This window comes from Littorina saxatilis, linkage group LG1 (genome assembly GCF_037325665.1).
Source record: "Littorina saxatilis isolate snail1 linkage group LG1, US_GU_Lsax_2.0, whole genome shotgun sequence".
Lineage (NCBI taxonomy): Eukaryota > Metazoa > Mollusca > Gastropoda > Littorinimorpha > Littorinidae > Littorina > Littorina saxatilis.
The window spans coordinates 106,707,589-106,723,390 of NC_090245.1; the positions used below are offsets into that span (position 1 = coordinate 106,707,589).

Consider the following 15,802-nt stretch of genomic DNA (forward strand, 5'->3'; position numbering starts at 1 on the left):
CAGCTTATTGCTGGGAAACTACTGGGCGCAGTTCGTTCAAAAGTTGATACACTAACTTGATAATAGGTCCGATTGATCGTATTAAAACTTCATAATGTTACCTGGGATCTAAATGCCCCCAAAAACACAAAAGTTCTTGACGGTTGGACGAATTCAATCGGAGCGACAGCCAGCCATTGAGCTGATAGAACAGCCGAACGCGTGCGTCATGAAAAGCATGCGTATCGCTCATGGGCTCATAGAACCGCCCAGTCAGCCAGCGACAACCAGGCTTTGCGTGCGTGCGTGCTTTGCGTGCGTGTGCCACTGCGCGACCTAATTTTATGAAGCAGCAACGTTAGCAGTCTAGTCATTTGAGTTCACTGCCAAAGGCTTGTTTGAAAGCGCGTCCGATTTTGGCCAAAGTGATCCGGGTTCGATTCCCGGCATGAGTGGTCTAATTTTTCTTTTCTTTTTTTAAGGCAGGGATTTAATGGACCAGCAAATTAGATGGACCAGCAGCAAAAAAGATAGACCAGCAGAAAAAAAGATGGGGTTCAACAGCAAATTAGCTGCGATAAATATTTTGGGAAGATTCCGACGATCACGGATTGTTGTCTTTCGTGGAGTACTTCAAGGGGTCATGAATCGACCGCAATGACACCTGGTACGAAGGCTACGCCCCGGGAATTCCTTTCACAAACAATGGACTGGAGGGAATAAACCAGACCATCAAACGTCAGAACACATTTCGTGAGAGACTTGACTTGTCCAGATTCCTAACCCTTGTTGAAAGAGACATTGTCCTGAACTGGTCCAGAGAGAGAGAAAACGCTCAGCCTGATCATATCCCAGTGGCACAAGAACCAGACAGAACCTTGCTCGGCTGGACGGCTGCCTATCAGTGGGCATCTTCAAACGCAAAGTCCATCAAGAGGAACCAGAAAGTGTTCGTGGCCTCGGAGTCGCTTCAGAACATGGACCTGAAGACATCTGTCAGGATTCAGCAAGACCAGTTCCAGAGAGCCTCTTGGGAATCGTTTGACCAGTACAAGGAGAGCCGGAACTCGGTTTGGAGTCTGACCGTGGAGGACAACAGAATTGACTGCAATTGCCCTGTCTACATGAAGTCCAACATATGTAAACACCCACTTGGCATGGAAATCCGGCTGTCCATTTCTGAACCACCACCTGGGAGAGAAGCGAAAGAGGGGACGACCTATTTCTGCCCCATTTTTACTGTTAAAGAAATCTGCTTGGCTGTTCAATTAATCTATTCTGCTGTTGAATTCATCCAATTTGCTCAGGGTCGGACTACCGGGGGGGTTATGGGGGTTGCGCAACCCCCCCCCCCCCCCTAGCCTAAACATGTACCTTACTTATTTAATTTTTTTTTTATTATTGCTTATTTTATGCCGTTTCATGCAAGGAGCGACCTTTTTCCTATCTCAGAATATGACCTACCCGTCAGCTTCAGGGGGCTTCGCCCCCTGACCCCCACAACGAGGGGGGAGGGTGGGTTCTAGGGTTTCCGGACCCCCCCCCCCCCCAGCCCAAAAAAAAAAATATTGAATGAGGTATGCATTTCTTTATTTTACATTGAGTTTCAATTTTTGGGGTATTAATCAGTGACAAAATCTGCTGCCTGAAACTGGTAATGATCATCCTCAGATTGCACCAGATTGCACCATTTTGCATCCTTTTTTTCAAAATTTTCCGGGGGGGGCATGCCCCCGGACCCCCCTAGCAAGCTCGGCGCTTCGCGCCTTCACACCCATATCTTCACAATATACTTTTGAAAAAAACCAGTCATAAAATGAACTGATCCGCCCCTGCCGCCAGGGGGGACATCCCCCTGGGCCACCACTGGCAACCCCCCCTCCTCTTCGCCTAGTCCGGCCCTGTTGCTGTTTCACATTCGCTGCTCACTCCTTCCTATTTGCTGCTGAAACCATCTATTTTGCTGGTAAACAAATTTTATGCGTTTTTTTAATTCTTGTTTACTATTGTTTATCATGAATGTTTTAATGTTTTATTTTACTCTAATAATTTTTTTAATTGTGTAAAATAAATTAAAAAATTTTTTTTTTTTTTTTTTTTAAATCCACGTGCACAAGACAAAAACTTTCATACTGGGGGAGCGAGCCATTCTGAAGAGTACTCGGGTCCAGCGCCAGCGTTTTTATATTTAGTCAAGTTTTGACTAAATATTTTAACGTAGAGGGGGGAATCGAGACGAGGGTCGTGGTGTATGTGTGTGTGTGTGTGTGTGTGTGTGTGTGTGTGTGTGTGTGTGTGTGTGTGTGTGTGTGTGTGTGTGTGTCTGTCTGTGTGTGTGTGTAGAGCGATTCAGACCAAACTACTGGACCGATCTTTATGAAATTTTACATGAGAGTTTCTGGGATTGATATCCCCGAACGGTTTTTTCATTTTTTTGATAAATGTCTTTGATGACGTCATATCCGGCTTTTCGTGAAAGTTGAGGCGGCACTGTCACGCTCTCATTTTTAAACCAAATTGGTTGAAATTTTGGTCAAGTAATGTTCGACAAAGCCCGGACTTCGGTATTGCATTTCAGCTTGGTGGCTTAAAAATTAATTAATGACTTTGGTCATTAAAAATGGAAAATTGTAAAAAAAAAAATAACAATTTATACAACGATCCAAATTTACGTTCGTCTTATTCTCCATCATTTTCTGATTCCAAAAACATATAAATATGTTATATTTGGATTAAAAACAAGCTCTGAAAATTAAATATATAAAAATTATTATCAAAATTAAATTGTCGAAATCAATTTAAAAACACTTTCATCTTATTCCTTGTCGGTTCCTGATTCCAAAAACATATAGATATGATATGTTTGGATTAAAAACACGCTCAGAAAGTTAAAACAAAGAGAGGTACAGAAAAGCGTGCTATCCTTTTTAGCGCAACTACTACCCCGCTCTTCTTGTCAATTTCACTGCCTTTACCATGAGCGGTGGACTGACGATGCTACGAGTATACGGTCTTGCTGAAAAATGGCATTGCGTTCAGTTTCATTCTGTGAGTTCGACAGCTACTTGACTAAATGTTGTATTTTCGCCTTACGCGACTTGTTTTTATATATATATCGCATTTTTACTGATCACATGACAAAAGCAGCTGTTGTCATTGGTCAACTAGGAACTGTATATCAATTGTTATCCCCGAGTACGGAGTAGGAGGGTCCTGCAGACTTTAATTGTGTGTCTGTCTGTCTGTCTGTCTGGCTGTCTGGACTTAACAGCTTATTGCTGGGAAACTACTGGGCGCAGTTCGTTCAAAAGTTGATACACTAACTTGATAATAGGTCCGATTGATCGTATTAAAACTTCATAATGTTACCTGGGACCTAAATGCGAAATAAATCATAAAAGCGACTCTTAACGGGGGGGAGTTTTTGCGCGCGGTGGGAGTACAACTGCTGTGCAGCTAATGGAACAGCCAGCTAGCTGGTGCGAATCACGTCCGCCTATGGCCAAAGTGATCCGGGATCGATTCCCGGCATGGGCGGTCTATATATATTTTTTTTAATTCTTGTTTACTATTGTTTATTATGAACGTTTTAATGTTTTATTTCACTCTAATAATTTTTTTAATTGTGTAAAATAAATTTAAATTTTTTTTTTTTATTTAATTCTTGTTTACTATTGTTTATTATGAACGTTGTAATGTTTTATTTTACTCTAATAATTTTTTTAATTGTGTAAAATAATTTTTTTTTTAAATCCACGTGCACAAGACAAAAACTTTCATACTGGGGGAGCGAGCCAGTCTGAAGAGTACTCGGGTCCAGCGCCAGCGTTTTTTATTACCAATTCAGTGCCCCATATGGCTTTTTGACCAATCAGGACGGATTCTAGGTGACCCTCTAAATGTTATAACGTTCAGGCAGAGACCCTTTTTATATTTAGTCAAGTTTTGACTAAATATTTTAACATCGAGGGGGAATCGAAACGAGGGTCGTGGTGTATGTGCGTGCGTGTGTGCGTGCGTGCGTGTGTGTGTGTGTGTGTGTGTGTGTGTGTGTGTGTAGAGCGATTCAGACTAAACTACTGGACCGATCTTTATGAAATTTGACATGAGAGTTCCTGGGTATGAAATCCCCGAACGTTTTTTTCATTTTTTTGATAAATGTCTTTGATGACGTCATATCCGGCTTTTCGTGAAAGTTGAGGCGGCACTGTCACGCCCTCATTTTTCAACCAAATTGGTTCAAATTTTGGTCAAGTAATCTTCGACGAAGCCCGGGGTTCGGTATTGCATTTCAGCTTGGTGGCTTAAAAATTAATTAATGACTTTGGTCATTAAAAATCTGAAAATTGTAAAAAAAAATAAAAATTTATAAAACGATCCAAATTTACGTTTATCTTATTTTCCATCATTTGCTGATTCCAAAAACATATAAATATGTTATATTCGGATTAAAAACAAGCTCTGAAAATTAAATATATAAAAATTATTATCAAAATTAAATTGTCCAAATCAATTTAAAAACACTTTCATCTTATTCCTTGTCGGTTCCTGATTCCAAAAACATATAGATATGATATGTTTGGATTAAAAACACGCTCAGAAAGTTAAAACAAAGAGAGGTACAGAAAAGCGTGCTATCCTTCTTAGCGCAACTACTACCCCGCTCTTCTTGTCAATTTCACTGCCTTTGCCATGAGCGGTGGCCTGACGATGCTACGAGTAAAATGGCATTGCGTTCAGTTTCATTCTGTGAGTTCGACAGCTACTTGACTAAATATTGTATTTTCGCCTTACGCGACTTGTTGTTTATCACGTTAAACATTAACAAGACAAAGTAAAAATGTAATTCAACAATATCAGCGTGATTTATTCTAAAGAATGACACTTCAAATGCTGTCAGGTAATACTCTCTTTATCTAAAAAACAATACCGAAAAGCGAGTTTTGTCGGTGGGTGCGTAACAGAACAGCAAGGCACCGCCCATCGTCTGAGTGTGCAATGCCGACCGCTCACTTGAAATCTAAATGATCAAAGTTCGGAAAAATCAAGTGAAATTGCGCCACTCGCTTTTAATTACATCAAATGTATCTTTACGTCATTTCCCATCCGTCTGGAGTCGGTTCTAAATCTGTCGCTCTCTGTTCAACGAGAAAAAGCGAAGCAACCAAAACGCATGTTCAACATGGTTTATCTTGTGAGATTGTTGTGTGTCAAAGGCATTTGACCTGTGCATATTCATCACGTCAGGTGTGTTACTCTGATTGGCTGACTCAGGTCACGAGAATTCTTTGACTGACAGGCATAATCAGGTAGAAGCGCTCAAGTTCCCATTGCGGCTGTTCTGTCTAATTCGCGGGGTTGCTTCGAAATTTCTTTTGGTCGAATTAAACGGTAATAAAACCGTTATTTCTAATATGCTGACTGTTAGCAAATGATAACAGACATGTCTCACAAACGATATCAGCATTCGCCTAAAAGGCTCATGCTTGATATCTTTTTTCTCGACATGTCTTGTTATCATTTGCTAACAGTCAGCATATTAGAAATAACTCATAATATCGTGCAGGAAGTGCCTAGTGAATTTGATATCGTGCAGGAAGTAGTTTATGAATTTTAGTTTTGAAGAAAAAAATCTCACCTGAAGGAAACAAATGTCTCCCTGCTTTTAAAATTCCAATTTATTTATAAAAGGAAAGTAACTGCATCAGAAAGAGTAAGCTGTGCAATGACGAAAAAACAACTTCTCCCACCCAGCTTTAACAGAGAAGCAGTAGAAAAGAATGTTACAATCTTACCGACTGAGGCTGACCTTGAAAGTACCAGTACTCAGAAAACTGTGAGATCTCTTACAGTGTTTCAGCGCACATCACTCACAAACAGGCAGGAAATAAGCAGAAGATTTAAATCAACTTCAAAGTTCGCACCTGCATGAACCATTCTTCACCCTTCTTAGTCGTAGCCAAACAACATCAACCCTAGGCATCTTTCAGTTTCACACAGTTACAGCGCCTTCGGAGGACGCCGTTTTGGATGCCGTTTTGGATGTGTCGTCTGCACTCTGTTGGACTGAGCTTCGACAACATTATTATTCAGTCCGTCGACGCCGACAAATACCTGAAAGCTTTATTGGACACACAAAATGAGCCAGAGGACTTCACTGATACAGCCTGGCGCACTTCAGTTCCTCCCATTGTTCAGAATTGCCAAATCGCACAGTCAAAAAGTTTACGGTGTCACGATTTCATCTTTCGCCTGTGTACATATTTCCCCCTCGATATATACTCAAGACTGAAATGTTGTTTCCTGGTAAAATTAAGAAGTGAAATTATTAATGGACGAAAAGCATGTCAGTTTCTTGCATGTGAAGAAAATTGGTGGTGAAATGTAATAGATTTCACCCCCAAAATCGATTTATTCGAAAACGTGTACCGAGTGGTTACGTCCCTTGAGTAAGAAGGGAAACATTTTAGGATGAATCAAATTTCTAAGTTAAATAAAAAAAAATTGGTTGGACAAATTTGGCCCCATGAATGTAAGGTACACAAGGTCGCTCATCAGTACTATCGTACTATCCCGCCTCGATCTGATATGATTTCAGCTTTCTCGACATTCAGACTGATATCACGGTCAAATCTAACGATAACTAATATTATATTAACAGCTATTGTGTTTTCAGCGTAGCAATAGGGTCCGATATTTAGACGAGACAAGTATAATGCCGACGAGTCGAAGACGAGTCGCATTATACTTGTTCGAGTCTAAATATCGGACCCTATTGCTACGCTGAAAACACAATAGCGATGATATAGCTGTTATGACCTTGATTTGTTGTTCCAAACTTACAAAATGACAGTTTTTGCGTCGATGCGTTGATCTCAGGTTTTGATAGCAGACAAACTTCTTCGCGCATCATGTTCGCGCAGACATGCACACCGCTACCCGCTTTCTGACTTTGGAAGAAAAACTGACTCCAAGTGCATTCGATTTCACAACACAGTTGTTGAAACAGCTTTTTAAGTTGTCAGTGTATGCTGTTGTCGATAGAAACATCGCCGTGGTACAGATGGGTAAACCGGAACCATGCGTCTTTGTTATCGACAATATGCTTTTGGATATTGAGAAAAATGGGCGACTTCCGTAGCATTATGCTTTGATGATCGGAAAAGACCATCCAATCACAGCCCCCGAATTCCCCCACGTGTTCATCAGAATAGCTATATAGGGGGCTTTTTACAGTGATTCGTGAAGGCCGCTTCACTGGTCCATATTAGGCGCCCAGGCTCCTAATATGGACCATTTGTGATTTTTTCTGAGTGAGCTCACTTGACACATTATCGTTTGATACAAACCGTGGATACAATAGAAGTATAACCGGGCAAGCTGGGAGTAAATCATTGCCGTCCAACTGTGAAATGTTGAGGCACAAGAGGCACCGTCGAATGTCAAAGGCATCCACCCGAGTTTCTGATTCGGGCAGTTGGACTTGTGATCACAGGCATCAACTTTGGCCAGTAAATCTTTGTGAGGTTGGCTGTCCAACAGGCAGTCCGTGGTGACGTTGTACGGAGCACAGCATATTTTGTAACACGGTGATTCGGCTGCACATGTTCAGTATCAAAAAGGATAAATGAATGTTCCATAAGATAAGGTACGATAAGATAACAAAAACAACTTTAAATGTCCATTTTCATTTTACATAAGCATGGACATGTTTCCATGTCAAGGACTGACAAGAAATAAACGGATCAAAACATCCATCGTATAAAACACAAATGTATAAATCATCGTTTTTCCCATCAACAACATATTTATCAACTCAACTCAACTCAACTCAAATTTTATTGGCTTCAATTTTCATAGAAGAATTTGTCTTGCGCTTGGGAGAAAGTAAGAGTATAACATATAAAAACAGCATTCATATCACATTTCATGTATCACACACAGTAATCACTAGTATAAGCCTACAATTATCACATTTGTACCTGTATCATACATGCAAATAAATAGTATCACATTTCCACGTATCACACACAATATATACATTACATAACATACAGCAAGCTTCCATCTCCCGCGCCCCCCCCCCCCCTCCCACACATACATATCCTCGCACGTGCGTCGACTCCATACAAATGACATCATCAGTCCATTAACTAAAATGCACAATGACTAGTAGTGGGTACATGATACTTAATACGTGCTCAACTAGACCTGCTAACTAAAATAATAACAGAAACAAAAACAAGGACTGGGCACAACATTTACACGTGTGTGACCTACTTACATCAGGTGCCTGTGATCTATAAATAACAATGATTGCGTTTAAAGTAAAACATGAATAATGCCGATGTTTACTAACAATGAATACATAACAACTAAGATAAGAATGTATGTGCTTTCATAATATGATTATTTTATAAAACACAGTGGGGAAATTTGGAAAATAATTTTTATACGAAACTGCGCACATCGAGTCGAGCTCTATGGAATGTCTTGCATGATGAAATTAAACATAGTGAATCCATAAGTCCGCTTAAACGATATTGTTCTATTAACGATCCAGTTGTACCACCGACCGTAGTTTTATTTTGGAGATCGACAGGTCCAAGTTATTCACAGTAAATTTAAGGTTATCCATGACTGATTTAAATCAACATTTAGTCAACAGGCATTTGATTATTAATCCAACGTGTGCATGTGGTCACGCATCGGAAGACACAACACCCTTTCTCTTAGATTGTCCACAGCATGAAAGAGACCGAAACAGAACAATATGAACCCTCCCCAACGATCTTATTACGTTATCAACACTTCTATTCGATGATACAAGTTTATCAAAAGAGTTGAATGAATTTGCTTTTAATAAAATACAGGAATATATCATATTAACCGGCCGATTTAGAGCAACACGAAATTAAGTGCAGTATGCCCCACCTAATCTGAACCAATTAAGTTTAAAGTTAATTAAGAAGTTATCATGATTGTCAATGGAATACGAAATTGAGTTGTATCTCTCTCTCTCTCTCTCTCTCTCTCTCTCTCTCTCTCTCTCTCTCTCTCTCTCTCTCTCTCTCTCTCTCTCTCTCTCTCTCTCTCTCTCTCTCTCTCTCTCTCTTTCTCTCTCTCTCTCTCTCTCTCTCTCTCTCTCTCTCTCTCTCTCTCTCTCTCTCTCTCTCTCTGTGCCCTAAACTGTAAAATATCTACTGAAGAGGCTGTGAAATGCGGGGTGCCTCAACGTTCAGTGCTTGGGCCGATCTTGTTCTGTCTGTATATCAATGATCTGCCACTGCACATTTCTGATAGTAATGTAAGAAGTGATTTTTTTTTGACGACTCTTCTCTTCATTCAAGTGGAAAATCTGTTCCAGTAATAGAGTCCTCCCTTCAAACAGCTTCAAACGATGTTAATAACTGGTGTAGTGCCAATGCTATGATTGTCCATCCAGTAAAAACTAAAACTATGGTAATTGCAACCAGACAAAAACACCAGATTTCTCCACTCAAACTAAATCTTACTACGTATTGGTACGCAATCAATTGAACAAGTTCAACAACATCGCGTTTTAGGGGTAATTATTGGGTAACACGATTATTGATTGTGAATTCAAGTGGCAGGCACAATTACAGCATATTTGCAAGAAAGTAGCCAAGAACGTTTTCCTCCTATCCTAGTTAAAGCAATTTACGCACAGAAAGACTCTGGAAATGTTCCACCATGCTCACGTAATGCCTTACATTAATTATTTTTCGACGCTCTGGGATGGTAGCAGTGATGTCCACTTGAAAAGGTTAGACTCTCTCTATCGTCGCTCGACTAAACTCTTCGTAAAGGAAAAATGCCTCAACAGATATGAAGTTAATAATGCTTAACTTTCTTCCACTGAAGAAGCATATTAAGTTAAACAAAGTCATTTTCATTCATAAATTGTATTACGGTAAAGTGCCGATTTACATTACATCATTATTTAAAAAAGCTACCGACAGATATGGGTCTGTTAACTTGATCCCACCGATCCACAAATTGACCTTTATAAGACCAGTCTTGCTTTTTTGGGTACATCAGTCTGGAATTCACTTCCATCATCCTTCAAGCACTTAAAGTCATTAAAAAGTTTTAAGAAATGTGTTAAAAAGCATTTCATGTCTGAGTAGTTTAACGCGTTTCGATTTACCACACTTAGTATTATGTCAAAGATATGCTGTGCATTTTATATTCTGAACATATTTTGGCTGCACTATGTTTGTTTCCCCCTTGTAGGATCAGCACTAGTACGTATAAGCTTATAGCTTGTTGTTGATCCCAAACATACTTATCATATATTATACTCATACATTGTTGAATAAAACACTGTTTAATCCAATCAAAACAAAGAAACACACACACAGACACATAGACATACAGAGACAGACACATGTATGTTGGTATGTGTGTGTGTGTGTGTGTGTGTGTGTGTGTGTGTGTGTATGTGTGTGTGTGTATGTGTGTGTGTGTGTGGAGGGGGGTGGGGTGCGGTGGATGTACGGCGAGGTAGAGTACCGGAAAAAGTACAGGAACAAGCTTCGGCAGACACAATAAGGATACAAAGCGCTTCTTTAATTGTCCTTACCTGCATAACACGTTTCACACCGTTGCTGTCTCTGTACGTCTGGCGGTTTGAAGAAGAAGTCATATCCCACAGGGGCAACCTGATGATGGTCTGGGCATACAATGTTGTAGCCACCGGAAAAATGGCATCCACTCACATTGTTCAAGGGTACCGCAACACCCTTGATGTCCACTATCCCTGGAATACCTGCATAGTACAATGAATGAATGAATGACTCCATCCACCAATATATCTTTCCACCCCTCCATGCATCCATCCCACCATCCATCCATCCATCAATCAATCAATCCATTCATTCATCCATCCGTCAATCCATTAATCCATCCATTCATCAATCCATTAATCAATCCATCCATCAATCCATCCATCAATCCATCAATCAATCAATCAATTAATCAATCAATAAAAAATCAATAAACAACAATCAGTACAAATAAATAGATAATAAAGAACAATACGACAGAAAAAACCCACAACCGAAATAGATGAATTAATGAATTTATAAATAAATAAATAAACACCAAATTTTAATGAGAATACAAATTGTCGCCTGTATGTTGGATTTGAAAAACCAAAATAAGGTCGTGCGTGTAAGCGGTGGTGGTGGTGGGGTGGGGTGTGGGGGGGTGGGGGGGTACGAGCGTGTGTGAATGTGTGCAAGCATGATTATCAGTGTGTCTGTTGGTCTACCATTTTGTCTACGCCTTCCTGCTTGCTTGTCTGTAGATCCGTCTGTCTTGTCTTGTCCGATATTGATCACAATAATTTAAATGTAGCAAACTCAGAGCGGACTCACCATTGCCGTGGCACGAAACGAACAAGCAAACACCACAGAGAACAGTCGCAAGCGCCTTGACGCTCGCAGACATATTTCACAATTTCAGGAACACAAATTCTTCCTTTCTCAACTCGCTGAGGACTTGACCAGGCGTTCTTTGTTCTCTCTGGTTACTCAATTTCCAAACGAACACTAGTGAGGATCAAGTTTCATATTCTGTTTCTGAGAGAGGCAGCTCAACTAAAAATGTGACGAAAGCAGATACTGAGGCCAACAGAGGTCTGTTCTGGGTTTTTGCAAGTTGTTACTCAGGCCAGAGTGCTACAACTTAAAAGTCAGTCTGTTTAGACCAAAGGTACGTGCTCGGGATACAGTGGTAGCCAGTATCTATATGTTGGATAGTTTAACTTATACATGTTTTCTGTGCTTTCCTCTCTCTCTCTCTCTCTCTCTCTCTCTCTCTCTCTCTCTCTCTCTCTCTCTGTGTCTCTCTCTGTGTCTCTCTCTGTGTCTCTCTCTCTCTCTCTCTCTCTCTCTCTCTCTCTCTCTCCCTCTCTCTCTCTCTCTCTCTCTCTCTGTGTCTCTCTCTCTCTCTCTCTCTCTCTCTCTCTCTCTCTCTCTGTCTCTCTCCCCCCCATCTCTATCTCTATCGCTCTACCTTTCTACTTGTCCTTGTTTAAGTTATTATTACGTTTGTTTTCGTGCTACATTGTACTTCCTTTCTTTCCTTCAATCCACACTGACGTGCTGATTAGACGACCCCCAGACCCCCGAAAAGTGGACTAGATTTTTCCGATCTCCCAGGTCAACTTATGTGCAGACCTGCTAGTGCTTTATCCCCCTTCGTGTGTACACCCACGCACAAGACCAAGTGCGCACGGACAAGGTCCTGTAATCCATGTCAGAGTTGGGTTATAGAAACACGAATATACCCAGCATGCTTCTTCCGAAAACGACGTATGGCTGCCTAAATAGCGGGGTAAAAACGGTCATACACGTACAAATCTACTCGCGCAAAATCACGAGTGTACGTGGGAGTTTCAGCCCACGAACGCAGAAGAAGAAGAAGAAGAAGATCATTACCTCAGTATTCTAGCCTTAGTTTTATTCAAATGTTTTTTGTTAAAGAAGACTGAGTATACACTGTGCTTGCAGGTTGAAGGTTGTTTTTAGTATCAAACGCACAAAACAATCAGGTTGCAGCGATGTCACAATGTGCAGACATTAAGTTCAGTCATAGCAATCGCACGGGACTGGAAAAGAAATCTTTTGTCTTCCTGATTGAGATATGCCAGGGCCACGTTATCTGCGCACAGTGTCCCAGTGTAGGCGTTATCAGTTTGAGGGGAAAATAATTGTGATAGGAGCATGCACATGCACTGGACTTTGTTGCTTCTTAGTGTTTTGAGTAAGTTTGTTATCCAACTTCGCCGCGTGTGTATGTTATGTTAGGGTGTGTGTGTGTGTGTGTGTGTGTGTTTGTGTATAATCTGTGTGTGTGTGTGTTTGTGTGTGTGTGTGTGTGTGTGTGCGTGCGTGTGTATGAGTGTGTGTGTGTGTTATGTATGTGTACGTTATATGAAGTCCGGTAGCTCAGTTGGTAGAGCACTGGACTTGTGATCGGAAGGTCGCAGGTTCGAATTCGGGCGGGGACGGACACGGGTCAACTTTATGTGCAGACCCAGAGACGGAAGCCATGTCCCACCCCCGTGTCATCACAATGGCACATAAAAGACCTTGGTCATTCTGCCATAAGTGCAGGTGGCTGAATACACCTAAACACGCAGACACCTGGGTAGCGCGACTCCGTTGCTGCTGGCTTTCCACTGGGAGGAAGCGACCCGAATTTCCCAGCGATGGGACAATAAAGTAATGAAAATGAAAATGAAAAATGAAATGAAATATCGCGCCCGTATCTCCAGACTCGGACTCAAGGCGCAGGGATCTACAGTTTATGCCGTGTGAGATGGATTTTTTTTACACAATACATCACGCATTCACATCGGCCAGCAGATCGCAGCCATTTCGGCGCATATCCTACTTTTCACGGCCTATTATTCCAAGTCACACGGGTATTTTGGTTCACATTTTTTTTATCTATGCCTACACAACTTTGCCAGGAAAGACCCTTTTGTCAATCGTGGGATCTTTAACGTGCACACCCCAATGTAGTGTACACGAAGGGACCTCGGTTTTTCGTCTCATCCGAAAGACAAGCACTTGAACCCACCACCTAGGTTAGGAAAGGGGGGAGAAAATTGCTAACGCCCTGACCCAGGGTCGAACTCGCAACCTCTCGCTTCCGAGCGCAAGTGCGTTACCACTCGGCCACCCGGCCCACACGTGCGTGTGTATATATGTGTGTGTGTGTGTGTGTTTGTGTATAATCTGTGTGTGTGTTTGTGTATAATCTGTGTGTGTGTTTGTGTATAATCTGTGTGTGTGTGCTTGTGTATAATGTGTGTGTGTGCGTGTATCAGCGTGTGACATCGCAAGGCTGACATGCCAGTGAGATATAGATGGATGTACAGAAAACATTTTTTTATGCGTACCCGATCAGGGGAATGCTACTTGACATGCTGACATGATTGTCGCGTGAGACATCCCTTTGCAATTGCACAGATACAGAGAGATTGTGAGAGAGAGAGAGAGAGAGAGAGAGAGAGAGAGAGAGAGAGAGAGAGAGAGAGAGAGAGAGAGAGAGAGAGAGAGAGAGAGAGAGAGCACACACACACACACACACACGCACGCACGCACACACACACATACACACATATTATTCTTGACTGTTGGACCGTTTAAATACGCATTACTTAAGACAGTTCAAGGGACACAGTGAAACGTTTATTTTGATACATTTTCACATGTTCTTTTAAAAATTAAAAAGCTTATTAAACACACACACACACACACACACACACACACACACACACACACACACACACACACACACACACACACAGGCATCATTTTTATTACAATGGGCTGTCAGACTGACATCCCGCAAAGTCACGGATAAGTGGAAATGTGTTCCAAAGTCAGTGTTTTCAATGTACGGCTCAAATTGTGAATGTTTTTATTCAAATGTTAATTTTCGGAGACTAAAGGGGAGTGAACTTGTCAAATCCAAATTTTGGAAAATTGTTTTGAAAACCTGGCTTGATAACAACGTAGGCTTATGTATTGATAATAATTTATTTAATCCGCTTTTATGGAATAACCAATGTTTTGCTTATGCCGGAAATGTACTGTATTTTGAAGATTGGGCGAGAAAGGGTCTTAATAGCGTACATGATGTTTTATACAGAAACGAATTTGTTTCCTATCAGTTCATTTGTGATGTTTTAGGAAAATCCCCACGGAGAATTTTGGAATATAACATGGTTCGTGCTGTTGTTCTGAATGTAATGCACAAGACGATGCACGGAAAGAAAGAAATTGATTTGATGGATATCCCCTTATATCGTGGTAAGAAAGTACATAGCGCACAACAGTTTAGAAAAGAATTAGTAAGGATGAAAGTTGTTGAACCTTGTGCAATTGGCTTTTGGAGGAGGAAATTTAATTATGAAATTGATAAGAAAGATTGGCTGACTAGTTTTGAATCGGTTAAAGAAACAAGGTTGCGTGTATTACAATGCAAATTACTTCACAATATTTATCCCACAAACATTATGTTATGTAAAATGAAAGTTGTGGAGGACAATGTCTGTTCATATTGTAGTAATAGCGTTGATTATATAGAACACTTTTTTCTCTTTTGCCCAGTGGTGATTGAGTTTTGGAAACAGATAGAATTTTATATTTGGGTACATCTGGATAAACAAATAGAGTTAACAGTGCACGAAATTATGTTTGGTGTTAAAAATCGAAAAATGCAAGCAACTTTGTTGAAAGAATTGAACCGTATAATTTTGGTTGCTAAAATGTGCATAAGTATTTATAAAAAAACAAAGGCTTCAATGCCTCTCTTTGTTTTATTCGAAAAGCAATTGCAGATCAGAAATATAAAATTATGACTTTTATTCCTCTTTTTTATCTCTTTTATTTTTCTATTCTTATTTCCTTTATTTTTTTCTCTTTCTCTTCTCATTTCTAGATACGGACCCAAAGTTACACCAAGATGTATATAGTGGATGTCATACTGTGTTTTTTGTGTGTGTATAATTATAATGATATGCATTTTAAATACATATTTCATCAGAAAAAAAAAGAAAAAAAAAGCTATGGTCTAAGCAAATAGTAACACAATCTTGGGGCAACCAAGGAAAATTGTCTAAGGGTACAAGTAAGAAAAAAGTTTTTCATTAATTTTGATACTATATACTTTTTGAGTGGTAAATGTTGAAGGATGAAAGAAAATATATTGTGAGTGGACGGATGCATGTTATTCATTAACAGCCCCAAAATGATGTGCTTGGCAAAAAAAAAAAAAAAAA

The 15,802-nt window shown here is 40.3% G+C and overlaps 1 protein-coding gene across 3 annotated transcripts in view; it reads right to left on the reverse strand.

Annotated features, from left to right (window-relative positions):
• Positions 1 to 15,802, reverse strand: part of LOC138949233 (uncharacterized) — a 60,883-nt gene that overhangs the window by 20,615 nt on the left and 24,466 nt on the right. The window contains exons 1-3 of one of the 3 annotated variants that reach the window (XM_070321017.1): positions 11,382 to 11,602; positions 10,586 to 10,771; positions 7,329 to 7,577 (exon numbers count right to left, since the gene is read on the reverse strand). The exons of the other annotated variants lie outside the window; for them this stretch is intronic. Coding sequence (XP_070177118.1) covers positions 7,329 to 7,577; positions 10,586 to 10,771; positions 11,382 to 11,454 — 508 coding nt within the window. The 5' untranslated portion in view covers positions 11,455 to 11,602. Of the gene's footprint in view, positions 1 to 7,328; positions 7,578 to 10,585; positions 10,772 to 11,381; positions 11,603 to 15,802 lie in introns of those variants that run through there. 3 annotated transcript variants of the gene reach the window in all.